The following is an 18,006-nucleotide window of genomic DNA, read 5'->3' on the forward strand; positions in this document are numbered from 1 at the left end:
TTTTACTCTACTTCTCCATTTCCTGTTCTTAAAATTGATTCTGTTGCTAATAAAGAGTTGTGCGTGGATTTTTAAAATAAAAAACTTATTTGATGATGTCATGACCAGACTGCCGTAGGAAGGAAAATGGTGAAAAGCACTCCCTCTGCTGGCTACCTCTCTGTTACAAGAGTTCTTTACTGAAAATGGCCTGGTTTTGCTAGCAGGGCCAATTCTGATTTTCAGATAACTGTTCCTGGTAGTATTCATTCCCTGCTTTCTTGCCTTGATATTTTGCCTTTTCAGAACATACTATTTAAAAATTCTAAAGTGTTCAGAATGGCCGTTCTGCAGTCTTCTCTGCCGAGTCTCCATAAATCTCTGAGTTGAGAAGGGCCCAGTTTACTAATACTGTCTTGCTTTCTAGGCCACTGTAGGGCAGGCTGTGGAATCGTGAATGAATTAGGGCTGCCATATGTCCGGATTTTCATGGACATTACCGGGATTTCAAAGGCAAAATTGACGTCTGAGGGGAAGTTCCAAAAGGAGGCACGTTGTCCAGGATCTTAGCAAAAAAAAAGCGTATTTTTGTAAACTGTGGTTAGTATTTGTCTAACAAAAGCTCAACAACTTTCAGGTTTTCCTAAAGAAAGCTCAACAATTTGAGGGGTTTCCTTAAAAAAAATCAACAGAGCCTTCAGGCTATGTGTAGGTGTGTGTGCAAGCATGAATTTTGGTGGTAAGGAAGTGGATTTGGACTGTAAGGAAGTGGATTTGGGACCAGGATGTACGGCGTGACAAGAGTACCCCCATCTTCCTCTCTGAAATTTGACCTCTCTCTCTCCCAAACCCTCAATGACTGCCTTCTCTCAGGCAATAGTTTTCCAAAGGCAAAGTATAAGGTTTTTTTACCTGTGCATTTTATACTTTGGGATAAAGGCAATATGACAACCAACCAAAGATGAATGTCTCATGCAAGATTGTGCTGATTGCACACAGACAAATGAGCTGCATATAATCTTCAGTGCTGGATACTTGACTCAGCTATGCTGTAGTTGGCACGCATTTATTTATATATAAAACTAATTTTCTGCAAGAACCTCAAGGGTACTCTTCTACTGCCACAAATCAAAATGGGAGTGGAGAGGAGGGCTGGCTAGATCACAGCCCTTAGTAAAAAAGAATTTTTAAAACAGGTTGAATAGGTAGTTTTCCTGCACAATGACAGCATAAGCACTATTTCCCAACTGGATTTGGGCCATCCTCAGTCATGCACAGCTGGTGTTTGCTCACTAAAATACAGTGTTCCTAAACATGCAATCTTAATGTATTATGCCTGGCTTCTATTAATTTGAGTTCTTTCTGCTATAATAAATTGTCTGGGGCAATGCAGCTTTCATACACAGTTGTCCTAATGTGAATGCGAGTGAGCCTGACAGAAAAGCCAAAAGTTCTCCTACAGGGCTCCTGGGGGAGTAGAATAGGCTACTGCCATTTCTGAGGGTTAAAAAGAATCTCCTGTCAAAACTAAATAAGCAGTTAAGAAGGAGGATAGTTGGGCAAAGCCCATTCGCTTCAGGGGGAAAGCAGCAGAAGTTTAGAAATCTCAGTACAACCTCGGAGAACTGCACATTCTTGTCGTTAATTAACTAAGCCAACTGTAATGATTTGGTAACTCGAAGTTGTTACAGATCCAGAGAGCCAGACTGGACCGAATGCTCCCTTTGCTTTAAGCAATACTTGACATGGATGACCTTGACATTCATTACTGAATCAGAATCTTCCATCAACTAAATTATTTCATCTGCAATGAGTAGTCACATACACAAACTCAGAACAGCTCTGGAATCCAAGTACTAAAGTCAGCTCTACCTTTGTAGATTTAAGAAAATCAAACTGAAATAGTACACACATCCACAGTAAAGTACAGACATGTCTATGTGGCAGGTTTGAAAATCAAGAGATATCCAGTGTACAGATCTTCCTAGTCCACATGTGCACTATGGAAACTATGAACGTACTATTTTTGAAAGCTTCTCATGTTGTTGGTTTAACACACAATTGTCCAACCATGTGCACAAGAAACCATTGTCTGGGTATGTCTTACGGGCCCAATAGAACAAAAGATCTTATTACAAAAAAACTGCAATAATTAAGATTCAGTTCTACATGTACGCACAGCATTAATAAACTAGTCGGTTCTTAGGCAAGTTGGAATTTCTAAGCCTAAGACTAGATTTATAGTTCTGAGACACAAGCAGAGTAAGAGTTATTAGGGTTAGCATTAGGAATCCTTCAGTGCCTCAAACCACAAGATCCCTGCAGTGCTGCCTGCCAGCAGGAAATAACAGCAAATGTCTTTCCATCAAATAGATAAGAAGAATCTAGTATCTGTAGCAAATGAGAAAGCCAAGCCTGTGTCTAGCCTAAATTCACAAACTAATCTTGTGGTGAATTTAGGCTATATATTTTTCTAGTTCCCCAATAGGGCTTCAAAGTGAAACAACATCATCATCATCATCATCAACGTTATTATTATTATTAAACCTCCCATCCCTGATACACAAGATCCACTGCAAGTTAAGAACGAATCTAGCATTTCTAAACCATTGTAAATACGGCGCCATCAACTTTTAAAGATGAGGCAAAAGCAACCCAAGAACCTCAATTTACCTTGTATATTCTTAGTTGGTTGAAATTTAAGCAACAAAGCAAGACTAACACGTTTATTTTTGTATAAGCTTTCACTGACTAGTCAACCTTAGATGCGTTAAGTGTTATCCTGAGTAACGTGTGGAGAAGTGGGTGTATGTATACACACAGTTTTAGGAAGAAATGGTGAGGTCAAATGAAATATATAGCAGGGTTCTAAATCACACAGGAAGCCTACACAATAGCAGGCTCTCTACTGCAGGGATTCTTTCACAGCACATGGAATGCGGTGACATTGACCACAACGATGCAACAGAGAGAGCAGTGGCCAACAGGCTCGGTCCCTGCTCTCAATAGATGGTGATTATGTGACACTGAGGGAGAATAGCTGAAGAGGGCTATCTTTATCTCCTAGGAGAACCGTGACTTGTCCAAGGCCAATTAAGTGAGATCTGATGGCAGGAGGCAAGATTAGAGCTGGAACTTGAAAGATCATTTCTGCAAATCACTCTCTGACATTCTGCGCCACTCGCCACATTTATCATGCAGACTTCTGTGATCAGTAAGTACTTGGGAAATGTAACATGACGACATGTTCTTAAAAATGCTATTTTAATGACGTAGAAATAAACTGAAGAATAATGACTGTACAGCTCCTATTTGAGGGGTACAGCAGAGCTACAGAAACACACACACAGCATACACAAGTGCTATAAACAAAGATGATTCATTGTTTGCTAACCCATTGTGTCACGATCGTAAATTTCACCCACTGCAATAACACCAGGCATTAATTATGAAACACTTTCTATGCAGTGTTTGAGAACTTGCCAGGTGACTCCTATTAGTGTCAATCAAGCAATTAATTCCAATACAATGATTTAAAAAATTTACTTCTGTATCAAATATTAATGCAACATCTGCTACTCTCAAGTTCTGCCTCTGCCTTTCCTGACAGATTTTTCAAGAGCCTTGAACTTTCACTGTTAAATTCACGCGGTACATTTTAACCTTGTTTTGACAGCCTTGTTCTAATACTAGTATATTTGCTGCAAATACTGCCATGTTTCAGGGACATTTTTTATTCATTCACATGGAATGTGTGTTATTTTCTTAAATGCCAACAGGGGATATTATGACCACCTTGCCTACTGCATTGCACCACTAAACCCTTATTTATATCACCCAGGCATAAATAGCAAAGAGCAGAGACTGAGCAATGAACCAGAAATCCCCAATTCCAATTTCAGCTCTTGCATTTTTCGCATATTCAACTAAAGAGCGAGCTAATATGGTTTAGTGGTTAGAGTGTTAAAGGTAGGTAAAGGTAAAGGTAAAGGAACCCCTGACCATTAGGTCCAGTCACAGATGACTATGGGGTTGTGGCGCTCATCTCGTTTTACTGGCCGAGGGAGCTGGCATTTGTCCGCAGACAGCTTCCGGGTCATGTGGCCAGCATGAATAAGCCGCTTCTGGTGAACCAGAGCAGCGCACGGAAACGCCGTTTACCTTCCTGCCGGAGCGGTACCTATTTATCTACCTGCACTTTGACGTGCTTTCGAACTGCTAGGTGGGCAGGAGCTGGGACCGAGCAACGGGAGCTCACCCCGTCGCGGGGATTCGAACCTCCGATCAGCAAGCCCTAGGCTCTGTGGTTTAACCCACAGCACCACCAGGGTTCAAATCCCCACTCAGCCATGAAGCTAAAGGGGTGACTTTCCATCAGTCACAGTCTCTAAGCACAGCATACTTCACAGGGTTGTTAAGATAAAATTAAGAGGAGGAAGAATCATGTATGCCACCTTGAGCTGCTTGACAGAAAAGTGGAATATAAATGTAAAAAAAAAAAAAAAGAAATATACATCAGAAGCACAACTTCCAATTCCATTTCTGACCAATCTGCACATTTTAAAGAGACTATGAACATACAGACATGTGCATGTTTAAGTTTTGTCCCTGGGATCACAGTCCCCAGAATAGCCAGGGTCTGTTAATAGATAGGCAGAGTCTACAATATAGTTTGTACACACACAGGATTTTTTACATCTTCTCCAGAGCATGCATATAGAGTGGACATGGGGTTAGTCATGTCTTCCAACTGTATGCCTATTTAACTGGATATGTGGTTTGTGTCAATGTGGCCTTAGGCAAGTTTCTGAAAAGACTTACTGAAATAATGTATGTGAAGTGCTTTGAATTCTCAAAAGTGGAATTCTTTTTATTAGAGTATAGACATATTTCACAAATGTACTTTAGTACTTTAAAAGATGAGTCTAGCAATCATTTTCATAGGGCCCTGTGAACCTTACCCTTAGAAAACTACACACACGTACCCACATCATGAAATTTATTGTAACATTAAAAATACGCAGATTTACTTAATGTAAAGCTAGTTTTCCCTCTCAGTGATAGGAGTCAGGGAGTTGAGTATTGGGCAGAATCCTGGTGGAAGAAATGGTGTCTTTTTTCCAACGATGTCATTTGAAGCTAGCTACTGAAATTAAAACTACTATTTCAGAAGCAACCTTTAAAAATATCTCTGCCTATATACCAGCTATTAAGGTGCTTATTAACATCTGTGTAACTTTTTATCGATTTTTATATTTAGCAATATTGAAACAATAATCAGGCAATTACTTACCGAATCATTTGCTGCCAGTGCAAGGGCTACATTTACTGAAAAAATAACACAAAAATTAGCAGAATCAGCCTCTCGGAGATGATATCACTTCTAAAAAAGAAGCCCATGACTCCAGATCATTTATGAATAAGTAAAATAGTATGGGTCCCAATACAAATCATTGGGACATTGTACTGTACAATCCTCTTCACTGTAAAAATGATTTGTTCCTATTTCCTACTTCCATGTTTCTTAAATCAGCTGCTGATTCATAAGAGAACCTAAACTCCTAACCCATAATAGCTAATTGGAGAATTTATTTGGAAGTGTATGACGTCAGTATTTTCCTTCTTCCACTAGATTCATCTCAAACCTAATGACTGTGTGTTGGATCTTCTAATAAAAATCAGTCACAGACAATCCTAAAATGACTCTTTCCCTTTCTTTGCTATTTGAAAGTCAGGATTTTCATGGTTTACAATACATAACATGAAATGAGGCTTAAAACCTATGCAGTTACCTAGAAATAAGTTCAGTGGGAGATGACAGATATAGGATTGTGCTTCAGACTATTTTGGTTACTGTCTAAAATACAGCTTCAGAACAGTGAGCCAAAAAAACAACACCAAGAGCTTAAAATTATTCAAATGACACAACAGATGGAATTTTAATGAAGGGCTACTTTCACATTAGACTTAGTATTAAACTGATTAAATTTAGATTTTGTTTAGTACATGTTTACTTAGAGGTATATTCCACTATGTGCAACAGGCTTACTCCAAGGGTAGATTTGAAACAAAACAATTACAGCACAATCTACAAACCATCCAAGTCAGAGTAAATCAACGAGTAGCCACTTTTTAAGCTAATAAAAGAAAAATTAAAGTATTAGGAAATGAACACTAGTTTAAATTTGGGTCCCTAGTTTTTAGTTTTATCTAGTTCTAACTATTTTGCCTAAATAAAACAAAACAATGGCAACTTGTAGAGGAAACTTTTGTTCACACTCTAATAAATATTGAAATTCAAGCAGTGTTATGGACACACTCAGGTCAATAGAACATGAGGATAATTTCTCAGTGTAGCTTCTTTCCCTCCCAGTATAATTATTGAACTAGTTTCAACTGTGTACTTGATCCAGGGAGCATCACAAATTGTACCAAATAACAATGAAACAAGAACTCTGCTTATATCTGACAGCTTATTTCAGGCTGAAAAACATTTATTTAAAAACCTTTTCAAATTAAATCCAAACTAAGAGTACAATATAGTGGAAGTGTACATTGTTAGATAAGAGCTTGTTATATCCGCACACCTATATTTACAAGCAAATTAAAGGGAAATAATATACTGAATCAAATACACAGAACTTACCAGCAGTTGTTGACTTCCCAACACCTCCTTTTCCAGAAGCTACAACCAACACCTGCTTAACTCCTTGAATCGGTTTTTGCTTTGGAAGTCCTCTAGCCATGATTTTGCTACGCTTCTCTTTGAGGACCTCATCGTTTGCATTTGAGGACTGAAAACAAAACAGAAAACGTGCTAATTCTAAACTGTTTTCATACACCAAAATCTGTGTATGAAAGAGAGAGATAGAAAAATAGTTTCCAGCTCCTCCACTAAAATTACTGGCAAGTTTATTTCGTCTGACGCCTTGCAAGACTTCTGTTATCTCTGTGTTGCTCTAGCCTAGGGCACGTTTGTAAGCCAAGCGTGACACCAATGAGATGTGTCAAACTGCACGTGGGCATAACTAGGAAAGCTTACCATTTTTTTAAAGTTTGCAGCCAGTAATTTTAGCATCCTTGAGGGACTGCCAGCAACTAACAACGCTTTCAGTCCTCTTATTTCCATATCAAAATACATCACGCATGCCCGTGTGGCGTCTCTGAAGTGAAGCTACAGAAGATTTGGAGGCAGCAGCTTATCTAGCAAAAGCAAGCTTCTGCCTGCAAGCGGTTAAAACGATAGAATCGCCGCCCAGCAAGGCACCTCTAGGTACCTTCTCGGTCCGATAGGAAATGGATGCAGGCGAGGCGGAAGTACCTCCTCGGCAACGACGGTGCTTCCTGAAGTGTAAGAGGAATGCGTGCAACTAAGAATCGCAGGGTAGTTTGCTGCGTGACTGGGTCTGTTCACACAGCAGAGCATAGGATCTGCTAGAGAAGAATGAAAATGCGGGTGTGCAAGTGAAAAGAAATCAGAGAAACACATTCCGATTAGCAATAGCAAGAAAGTACAGTGCGAGAGGGGGGAGGTACTGGCAGAACTGGGTGCGAATTCAGAAAAAGGGAGTGAAGAAAACCCCGACAGATGGAGGCAGCTGCGCATGTGGAACAGAGAATATGGGCAAATGTGTCCATGGAAGAGGAATGGAGGGGATTGTTTACATATACTGTATATGTATGTGAGAGTTAATGCAGATGTATATGCGTGGAGTCTTTAGATGCAATTATGGTTATTGAATGGTGGTGCAAAAAGTAACTGGAGACAGTAAAAAAAGTAAGGTTGGTAAAATAAACTAGAGGGATTGGAACGTGAACAAGGAAGAGAAGGAATAAAAACCCCAAAAGAATCCTTCGTATGGAGCTATAGAAATGTCACTTGAAACCAATCTCACTAACACACTTTTAAAGGGGTGGGTGGGTTGTGCAGTGCAATTAATTTGAAAAGGGGATTTCATAGCTCGCGCCAACCGCTGTTTAGAACCCCTTTCATCCACCAGGCACGAAAAGGACGCACCGCACAACGATATGCTCCGGAGCTCCCGCCTGCCTCGTGCCCATCCAAACTCCTGTCCAAAATGAAAATGGCTCTCCACGCGTCACTTACCCGAAAGCGGGCGGAAACAGCCGAGGTCGCGGCTCCACCCCAGCCTGGCCGGAGCCATGGCAAGGCTTTTCTCTTCGCAGTTTGTAACGCCAATGCATAAGCTCGCGCCACCATCCTAGCACCCCTCCCAGCGCCTGCCGATGGATCTGCGTAGCCTCGCCTCAGCCCAGCCCCCAAAAGGGGCGGGCAACGGAGGCGGCAAGCAAACAAGCAACAAATGGGACTTGCCCCTTTCTAGCGACAAAGACTATTAGCACTGCCTTGGCTTTAGACGATTGGTATGCAGGGGTCAGTGTCACGTTAGGAAGCTACCGAGGGCGCACATGTGATCAATCGTTCGCCAGCAACTATTGAGGGTCCATGGCTGGTGGGAGGTTGGGGCCAGCCCACAGCAACACCGCATATCCCTCAAGCTTGGAAAGCAAATGGCATTTGCTTTTCTCCTGAAAAACTCAAAGATGTGCAGAAATGAAGGGGTAATTCTGCTACTGGGCAGGGGTGCTCTCATGAGCAAGGAGTGTCTCCTGCCTGTCTGGATCATGCTTGCCCAGAGAGTTTGTTGCCCAGAGAGAGGCAGAGTGGGTGGGTTCACACAGACAAAATCGCTAAAGCATTAAAAGCACACCTGTGGGGACACACTGCAGGGTGGTTGTGGTGACCATGAGAAGGTCTTGCCTCCATCCTCCCATGGAAGCACATGTAGAAGCCTTTCTTGCAGAACAGTAACTCATTCCAGTCGGCTTTTTTGTACATGGAGAGGTCATTCATTCATTTATATGCCACCTTTTTCTAAAGGGACCCCTGACCGTTAGGTCCAGTTGCGGATGAGTCTGGGGTTGCGGTGCTCATCTCGCTTTATTGGCCGAGGGAGCTGGCGTACAGCTTCCAGGTCATGTGGCCAGCATAACTAAGCCGCTTCTGGTGAACCAGAGCAGCTCACTGAAACGCTGTTTACCTTCCCACCGGAGTGGTACCTATTTATCTACTTGCACTTCGTGCTTTCGAACTGCTAGGTTGGCAGGAGCAGGGACCGAGCAACGGGAGCTCACCCCGTCGCAGGGATTCGAACTGCCAACCTTCTGGTTGGCAAGCCCTAAGCTCTGTGGTTCAACCCACAGTGCCACCTGCGTGGGTTAAAGGTGGCATACATAATTCTCTTACCCACCATTTTATCCTCACAACAACCCAATGAGGTAGATTAGGCTGAGAGATAGTAACCGGCATAAGGTCACCCAGTGAGTAGGGATTTGAACCCTGGTCATAGTCCAGCACTCTAACCATTACACCACACTGGTTCTTTGCCTTAGCCAACAAAATGTCTTGGGCTGGCCCTGAAAAATCTGCTGCTACTGTTTCCAATATTTTGCCCATCTTTTCCCTATGGGACACAGCCCCTGCTCTCACATTTCCTTTCTGGCAGTCTGATGACTAGGCTTAGCACCACCATCAAATACACAGCAGGAGGGTGGGCTGGCTTTTAACTAATACCATCTCTTTCTGAATGTATTGTGTAAACCAGCAGGCACTGGCTGTGCTTTGTATATCTTTTCTCATATGCACCCATTCCCTGAGGTCCCAACAGCACTGCTCAGAGGGAACTGGTTACTTCTGGTTACTTGCTTGCTTAGTCCCTCTCCTCTTCCTCTCCCTCCCTACAAGGTGCAACAGATCTACCACCTTGGCATCCAAAGAGAGAGTGTAGTTATGCAAGCAGCAGAAGCAGCTACTTGTGTAAGAAGCAGCCACTTCCCCCTTGCATTCAGGGAAGCAGAGCTTTTAATCTACTTTGACATTTTCTTTAATTGAAGGGTTTTCATTATGCTCCCTCTCATGGAAAAGAATAGAATAGCACTCATAATATTTACTTTTATTTGTTTATAAAAATATGTCATAAAAAAATCAAAGCCATTTACAGCAATAAAACATTAAACCGTACTATAAAAACAGACATCAATTAACCATTGTGGAAATATGCATTTTTAATTGCATGCGTAAGCCTGGCAGAATAGAAACGTTATCAGCAGGGATTTAAAAGTTGGCACAGAAGGCGCCTGCTAATAGGCAAAAATCTCCCACAAATTTCGAAAACAGTGTGAGCAGCATAGGTGACCTCAAATATCTGCCTGCAGGGATGTGTGAGGACTGGGTGTAACAGGATCAGTGCCAGCTGTGCCTCTGGGGCTGATGGATTGCAGACAGGCAGGTGTTGTCTTTTGTGTGATGATGCGTGGATGTGTATTTGGTGCATGTCCCTATTATTAGTTGACTAGGTATGAGGCTGCTGCAGATCTCTACTCACTGGATGATGTTGGGGCAGATCACTTTTTCTCAATCTTTATCTAGCTGAATGGGTTGTTCTGAGAATAAAATGAGACAGGAGAGCTGCCTTGAACTGCTTGGAGGAAAATGGGATAGAAATATTTAAAATAGTAATCTAGTATTCACAGTCAGAGTGCATGAAGAGCGGTTTGTTCAGCCCTTGAGATGCAAAGTTCCATTTAGACTAGAGCAGGTCTCTCTATCTGGTCCTCCAAACTGCTCCAGCTTTGCACTGCCAGTGTTTTTGCCTGGATGGTTTGTCTCTTTGAATGCTTGCAATCTAAACAGCAAAACAGGGTTTGGAATGTGTATAAAAACGAGCCTACTTGTACAAAGATAAAATTTACATTTGCATTTACACTGGCATGTGGCCCTCTGAAAGTTGTCTGGAAATTAATGCAGCGCTTGGGCTGAAAAATGGTTTCCCACCTCTAGTTTAAATTTTACTCTGGCATATTAATGTAGAACCAGACTGGTAGCCTCTTCATATGGATCAATAGAAGCTACCCTTGTATGTAATTATATTTACATTTTTGGTGTGTCTGAAATTCGTGCATTTGGGACAAAAAAACTGATTCTGAACAAATATACTGTCTTGCCGTTTATGCAGTTTGCACTTATTTTACCTTTCCCTGCCTTCATCTTCCCTGCCACCACTTTCTTTTTTTTTAAAAAAAAGGTTTATTTAAAATACTTAAACCTCGCTTCTCCTGTTTCTCTCCAGCAGTACTGCATATGTGTTGTTGATACGGAAGCTGCTTTTCTGCATGCACATGAACACACACAGACCAACAGAGAAAGCTTATTTATGTCTGCAGTACAATATTCCCTAAGTACCAGCAAAAAAGGCGGAAAGAACTGATGTTCTGCAAAATCATTATGAACTCTTGTAACATGATCACTAGTTTGTTTGGTGTGATTAATGTGACCTTTGGTTCTTGCGTATCACATGGTAGTAAAGCAGTAAACCGGGAGAATCAGCACATCTGGAGAAAGTTATTTAAGTGCTTTCAATTTTCCCTGTCCCCATTGCATTACATCATCTGATTTTTATTTTGATATATTAATACATTCTTGCATCTTTCCCCATTTATTTCCAGTCACTGCATATTCATAAATCTTAGCAGATTTGACATTCAGGTAGAATGCTCCAACATGTTTTTGTAAAAAAAAAAAAGGGTTATAATAGTTAATACAAGATGTCACCACTACATACATCTTTACTGTTTCTTTTAACATCTGATACAAAGTGTGATGTGAAGCCATTGTGCTAGGTATCTCCCCATTCTCAGGAATCAATGGCAAGCAGCTTGTGAGACATGCCCAATACTGTAATTTCATGGCACAAATTGTCTTTGACATGGACTAACAGCATCTCTCTGCCTCTTATGTCTAGTTTGTATCTGAATTCTGTGAGATCTTGCATTTTCATCACTACCAATAAATGTGTGCTTTTATTATTTGCATATTATAAGGCCCAATTGCCGTATTATTCCATTCATTATCAACTGTAGCTTTAAAACAAATGTAAAGGCCCAACCTTGCAGGACCTTTTCCCCCCTATGTGACTCATGCCAGCAAGGCAACCTCACTAACACTAACTGCCTCCTATTGTAAGCTGCATTGAACATATATATTTTTAATCAAAAGGCGGCATACAAATAAACTGTGGCTATTTGACCAAGTATTTGTGGTGCTTTCATCCAATGATTCCAGAGCACTTTTCACGATTCCGATTTCTATCTCTGGCTTCTGTTCCTTCCAGGCTTTGCTAGCGGCGCTCAAGCTAACAAGACACTTAAAATCCTGTTTTCAATGAGCAGCTTTCACTTCCGCCTACGTGAAGAAGAGGGAGATCAAGAAGGAACCAGGAAGTCCCGTCTCCAGGCTCCTGACACGTGTCGCTCGGCTTCCTCGGCCATCAGCAGGGAGAAGAAGGAAAGAAACGCGGGCCGGGAGGCGGGACCGCCATCCTTTCCCGGTTTCCTCCGCCGAGGACTATGGCCGACTCGACCCGGGGTCCTTTTGCCCGGGCCCTTTTGCAGCAGTGCCTGCACGCGAGGCTGCAGGTGAAGCCTGCCGAGCCGGGCTCCGAAGCCGAGTGGGTGGAGGTAACGTCTGCACGGGCAGATCTCTCGGGGTTGCCCCGCTTTGATTTCAATGGGGCATCCCCCGACTTGGCGAGCAGAGATCATCGCTTTCTCCTCCTGTCTGCCTGCTCGTCCCTATCCCCACCAAAATGATGATGATGATGATATTGCCACCGCCGAGTTGATCTTCAATCTGCACATCACCCTGCTTGCTTTCTAAAATAATCAAGATGCCCCGATGGCAATGCGGATTATTGTAATAATCGTGAGGATTCCCCCCCCCCCCGTGCCGGAAGTACTTCGCTTCCATGGCTTTTTTCCATTGCTTCCGGAACTCAGGAAAAATCCTGAAACGGAATAGTGGGCGTTTTTACGCGTGAAGTTTAAAGCCACGGTTTCTTCTCATATTGCTTAGCATTACAAAGGCGCCTCTCCCCCCTTTTTTCTTCTTTTTTTTACACGGGGAACGATAGTCATGGAGCGAACTGCCTAGTGACCAAAATAGACATTTAACATTTCGGTGAGACTTAATTCTGAGTAGAGATCAGGTTTTTTCACACGTTGCACTGAACACAGGTACGAGCTGTCTCTGCACGTGCTCAGGTGCTAGTATAGAAGAGTGCATAATCGTTGTTTGGTGCAGTTCGACTGTAGTCTACACAAGTGCACAGAAAGTACATCTGCTTAATGTAATGTGTGAACATCCCTACTGAAACTTGGGAAGCAGCCCAAACTTTTTTCCACTGGTACTCCATGAGTTTCACTCAGGTGGTCCACAGCATGTCTGTAAAAATACAATTAGATTGATGTAGCACAGTACTTTACAGTTGCTACAGCAGGCAGAAAAATCAAGTGATTCCTCAGCAATTTTCAGGTTGTGGGGAGCAGGGGACAGAGTTTAGGAACAACCACCACATTGGTTCATCTAGCAGCTGATTTCCAGAGTTTCAGGCAGGACTCATTCTTAGTCTGACCTGGAGACATCAGGAATTGAATCTTGCGGTCTGCCATTGACCGATAGGCCATGCATATTGTGAAAGCACCTGGAGTGGTGAACATTTGACATCTCGGATTTGACATATTGGATTCAAATTCATCTCTGACCTATCTTACAGGGTTGTTGCAACACTATAAAAATGAGGATAGTTATCATTCTTTTATTAAAATCATCTTTACACAATCCCCCAGATGTTACAGGACATTGTGAAGTGACATTAATATTATTGTTGGCTTATTTTGTTTTTAATTATATTTTCCTAAACTGCAGATTAGGCATTATTGTTTCAATACAGCTCATGTTTATTCTGAGATCAGCTTATTTGTACTCTGAAGATTTTGACTGGAGATTCAACTGATAGTCGGAGACTAACAATGTATGGAATATGCTTGCTGCTTGGCTGATTTTGTTTAACAATTTGAATACAGTTTGGAAAACCTAAGTCTATATTTTGAGTGTATATCAGACGTGTATGCCTCAAAATAAACTATGTAACTTTGTATTTATTTGTTCAAGAAACAGAGAAAATAAAACATTCAGTTCTCTATCATGGAAGAAGTTGTTTTTAAAAGTATGACGTCTGAGGCACAAAGAAATATGTATCCCAGATATAAAAATGTTTAATTTTATTCGAGTGTGGTCTTTATAGTACTTTCCATAAAAGAAATCTAGCTTGTGACCTTTTAAGTCCTAGATTACCTATTACTTCAGAATCTAGACATGGAAAATAAATTGCTTTTATTTTACATACAGAAACATTTCAGTTTACATCTACTGAAATGAATAAGTTATCCCAATTAAGGTTTAAATCTTAGACATACTTCCTGGGGAATAAGTCTCATGCATGTCTAAGAAGACATGCATAGGATTGTGGTTTCATGCACAATATTAATAGATCTCTTTAATTACAGTAAAAAACGTATGGGTATATGGATGTGTAAATATATTTCTTTGTTATTTTGAATAGATACAGCGAGGACTTATAATCTATGTATGTTTCTTCAAAGGGGCTAGTGAAGAAATTATTCCCAAAATGGGTAGGTGTTTAGATAAAATAGTATTTAAAAACAGCCATTTTAAAACGGCACTAAAATATGCAAATAACTGCAGCTGCATCATTGAGCCTATCATAAAATAGTAATAAGAACTTGTTTCATGAGATTTTTGTAATGAAAAGCTTTGAATCATTAAAAACTGCTCTCCAGGGAAAGTTCTAAGCAAGTATTTCATTCCGAATCATTCTGCATACAAGTCCGATGTGCTTTTTAATTAACTTGTTCTTATTAAGGTTTGCTGTTTAATAAGCTTGTTGATGCAGAGTGCGTTATTAATACAGTGCCATATTTAGCTTAAGGCTTGAGGCAGTATTGAAATGTAGCCTGAATCAGTAACTATGTCTGTTACTTTCTGTCCTCCTTTTCTTTTATACTGCAGTTTCTTTTGAAAATAAATTTTTTTAAGTGGCACACACTTGGTATCAAGTCTTCTTGGCAAAGGGGTTGGTTCTTAAAAATTCTTTTCCATTTGTACTTAAGGCGAAGTAGGATTTTAATCATGGGTTATATCCAAAGAAGTCTTGTTTGCACAAGGCCTTCTGCTTGCACAATGGAATTTCCCCTCTCTTTGCTCCCCCCACATGCCCCCCAATATGTTTTGTGGGTTCCCCCAGTCCTCCAGAGCACATTTAGGGTGGTGTGGTGCGTGAACCAAGGAATGGAGATTGAGAAGTTCTGTTGCACAAGTGCAAGTCCTGGCACTAACAGAACAGTTTGGTTGGATACAACCCTATGAGCTTGGACTGGTCTTTCCAAATTAGTTAATAACTTGTGTTATTACAGAGTACCACCTTGTGTACTGCAAAGCATGAGTGTGGACAAACCCAGCTTAGATCCCTTCACAGTTTTGAAGCTTAGGGACAGACTTGTCTCTTAGCATAATCCATGCCCCCCCCCCCAGGTTACCAGGAGAGTGAAATGAAGTGAGAATACATAGCTGTCCCTTTTAAGGCTTCAGAATAAGGGTTCAAAAGAAATTTTATTCATGGCCCATTACGAGACAGTAAAAACTATTAAATTAATTGGGCTTAAGCCTAATTCAGTTAGAAGTATTTCTACTTGCTCATTTTTCTTGATATATAAATGTATACCAGGTAGCCAGCAGAGGGAGCTAATGTACAGGTAAATGTGCTTCTTATCCACTATTGTATAAGAGGAAACTGGACATTGGAATTCAGGTACTATCCCTGTTTCACGATGCCTGTGTTTTGACTTTTGTCCTTATGGGCAGAATTTAACTTGCTGCATTGCTAATGCATGACCACAAACCTACTAACTGCAATTGTTTTTCCCTTCTCTGTCTTTGCAGTAAATGCGCTCGTGAATGTGAAGTTGAGTGAAACGGAAAGCGGCGAATACGTTTCTGTTCTGGATTTGCCAGGCAGCATATTAGTAATACCCCAGGCCACGCTGGGTGGCAAACTGAAGGGGAGAAGAATGCAGTATCATTCCAACATTGAAAAGGAAATCGGGATGGAGCTGTATTCCCAGTTTGTGACTCAGTGCGAACGAGAACTGACTGCAAATACCAAATGTGCAGAGGCTGGGGTTGCTCTCAAGTACGGCACATATGGAAACCGGCAGGTGTTGAAAGTGGATACAAATGGACCTTTCAGTCATATGATTGAGTTTTGAGGAGGGAAAAAGTGATTTATTTTTTAAGGACATGCATACTGCCTAAGGAATGTTGCACGGTTGTGTTAAGGGTAAGGAATATAGTTAAATTGATTCTAAGCATTTGAGAGTGAGGAAAAGATTTCAGTAAGCCCAGCTAATAAATATATTTAATTCTTTTGAGTTAAATTGCCTCAAAATGTCTTCCTCTTTCGTGTATGGGACCTAACCAATCAGTGGTACTCGTTTTTTGACAAAAAGAGGCCCAGCTGCAGAATTGTCTTTGAATCTATTCTGTTGGTAATGCCACCACTCTGTGGGTTGAGGGGTGATGGAACAGGAGATGGCCTTCACTTCGGAGATTCCCAGGTTGCGGCATCGGGTCCATCTTGCATCATCACCATGTGCTTTTTGACACTGAGTCAAGACAAACTTCATTATCCAGGCCTTTGGCTGTGCAGACGTCCGTCCTTTTCCTACATACTGCTGTTCTGCAGTGCTGCTTTGCTAGGCCAAGGTAGACTGAGTTCATACCTTTTCTTTTATTGTTAATTTTTTTGTAACCTGCCCTGGGGCAGTGAAGGATGGGCTATAAGTACAAATAAATAAATCAATATGCATAGTAATAGCCAGTTCCCAGGATTCTATTTTTGTTGCACTCTAATGGGTGGCACTGTGGGTTAAACCATAGAGACTAGGACTTGCCAATCAGGTCAGTGGTTTGAATCTCTGCGACGGGGTGAGCTCCCATTGCTCAGTCCCTGCTCCTGCCAACCTAGCAGTTCGAAAGCACAAAGTGCAAGTAGATAAATAGGTACCGCTCCAGCGGGAAGGTAAACGGCGTTTCCGTGTGCTGCTCTGGTTCGCCAGAAGTGGCTTAGTCATGCTGGCCACATGACCTGGAAGCTGTACGCCGGCTCCCTCGGCCAATAAAGCGAGATGAGCGCCGCAACCCCAGAGTTGGCCACGACTGGACCTAATGGTCAGGGGTCCCTTTACCTTTAACATGTCAAAGAAACAAGATGTCCACCATAACAAGGGTGAAGGATGAAGAGACAAGTTCATGTTCTCTACTTGCTTCCAGCCTGTGCCAATGATTAGGTCATCCTTGAACAAAACTATGGCTCTGTAACTTTTCTATTGGCAGCAGAGCATTACAGACTTTGAGGAAAGATGCAGCAGGTGATGACAGGGTGAACAGCGGATCTGTTTTGGATCTTTAGCCTTCCATGCATGAGTCAGCAAGCTGAAGAGATTGGCACTGCGGCATCCACACGGGTGAGAAATGGTGGCTGAGGCAATTTAGGGAATGTAATTCTTCCTGCTTTTGGTGGTAGCACTTTGTATGCCACCCCCACCCCAAAAAAACCTACCCCAGTTCCTTTTTTTGGACTTTAAAATTGAGCATTGCCCATCATAAATATAGACACTTTGTTAATGGTGAAGAAATAGTACTGAATCTTCAATTTCCAGTGTTTGCGACATTTACCTGTGTCTGCTTCCACTGTGATACTCTGGGGTGAATAATGTGATCAAGTTACTCTCTTTTACAGAAAAGAAAAAATTTCTATTCTGTCCTCTTGTAGTGCTTGTTTCTTATCATTCCAGAGGCATGCAAGTTGCTTGATGATGGGCTTCTATATTCCAATATGTAATGAGATAGTAGATGACTAGTTGGCTCCCCACTTGCTTATATTACAGTGTTCTCTTGAAAACCACTTGCAAAATCAACAAAAGTAAATTCCCTAACGTAGCTTTGATCTGTACATCTTTTACTATTTGACTGCTCTAAATTTCATAGTAGTACATCATGTTCTTTTTAACAGTATTTGGATATTGGTCACA

General features: G+C 41.4%; 2 protein-coding genes across 6 annotated transcripts in view; one reads left to right on the forward strand and one right to left on the reverse strand.

The window, feature by feature from the left end:
- The window catches only part of NUBPL (NUBP iron-sulfur cluster assembly factor, mitochondrial), a 56,490-nt gene extending 48,237 nt beyond the window's left edge, over positions 1-8,253 (reverse strand). The window contains exons 1-3 of one of the 5 annotated variants that reach the window (XM_083509738.1): positions 8,087-8,253; positions 6,626-6,773; positions 5,273-5,307 (exon numbers count right to left, since the gene is read on the reverse strand). In XM_083509738.1, coding sequence (XP_083365864.1) covers positions 5,273-5,307; positions 6,626-6,773; positions 8,087-8,200 — 297 coding nt within the window. In that variant the 5' untranslated portion in view covers positions 8,201-8,253. Of the gene's footprint in view, positions 1-5,272; positions 5,308-6,625; positions 6,774-7,021; positions 7,275-8,086 lie in introns of those variants that run through there. The other 4 variants (XM_083509736.1, XM_083509737.1, XM_083509740.1 and 1 more) reach the window with 4 other exon arrangements.
- Positions 8,254-12,205: 3,952 nt separating this feature from the next.
- Positions 12,206-17,746, forward strand: DTD2 (D-aminoacyl-tRNA deacylase 2). The gene is given in 4 exon segments (XM_083510253.1): positions 12,206-12,326; positions 12,329-12,516; positions 14,460-14,529; positions 15,857-17,746. Coding segments are annotated over 4 exon segments (690 nt in total). The 5' UTR covers positions 12,206-12,220; the 3' UTR covers positions 16,183-17,746.
- Positions 17,747-18,006: the final 260 nt, after the last annotated feature.

The sequence above is a fragment of the Podarcis liolepis genome (assembly GCF_965112155.1).
Source record: "Podarcis liolepis genome assembly, chromosome: 1".
Taxonomy (NCBI): domain Eukaryota; kingdom Metazoa; phylum Chordata; class Lepidosauria; order Squamata; family Lacertidae; genus Podarcis; species Podarcis liolepis.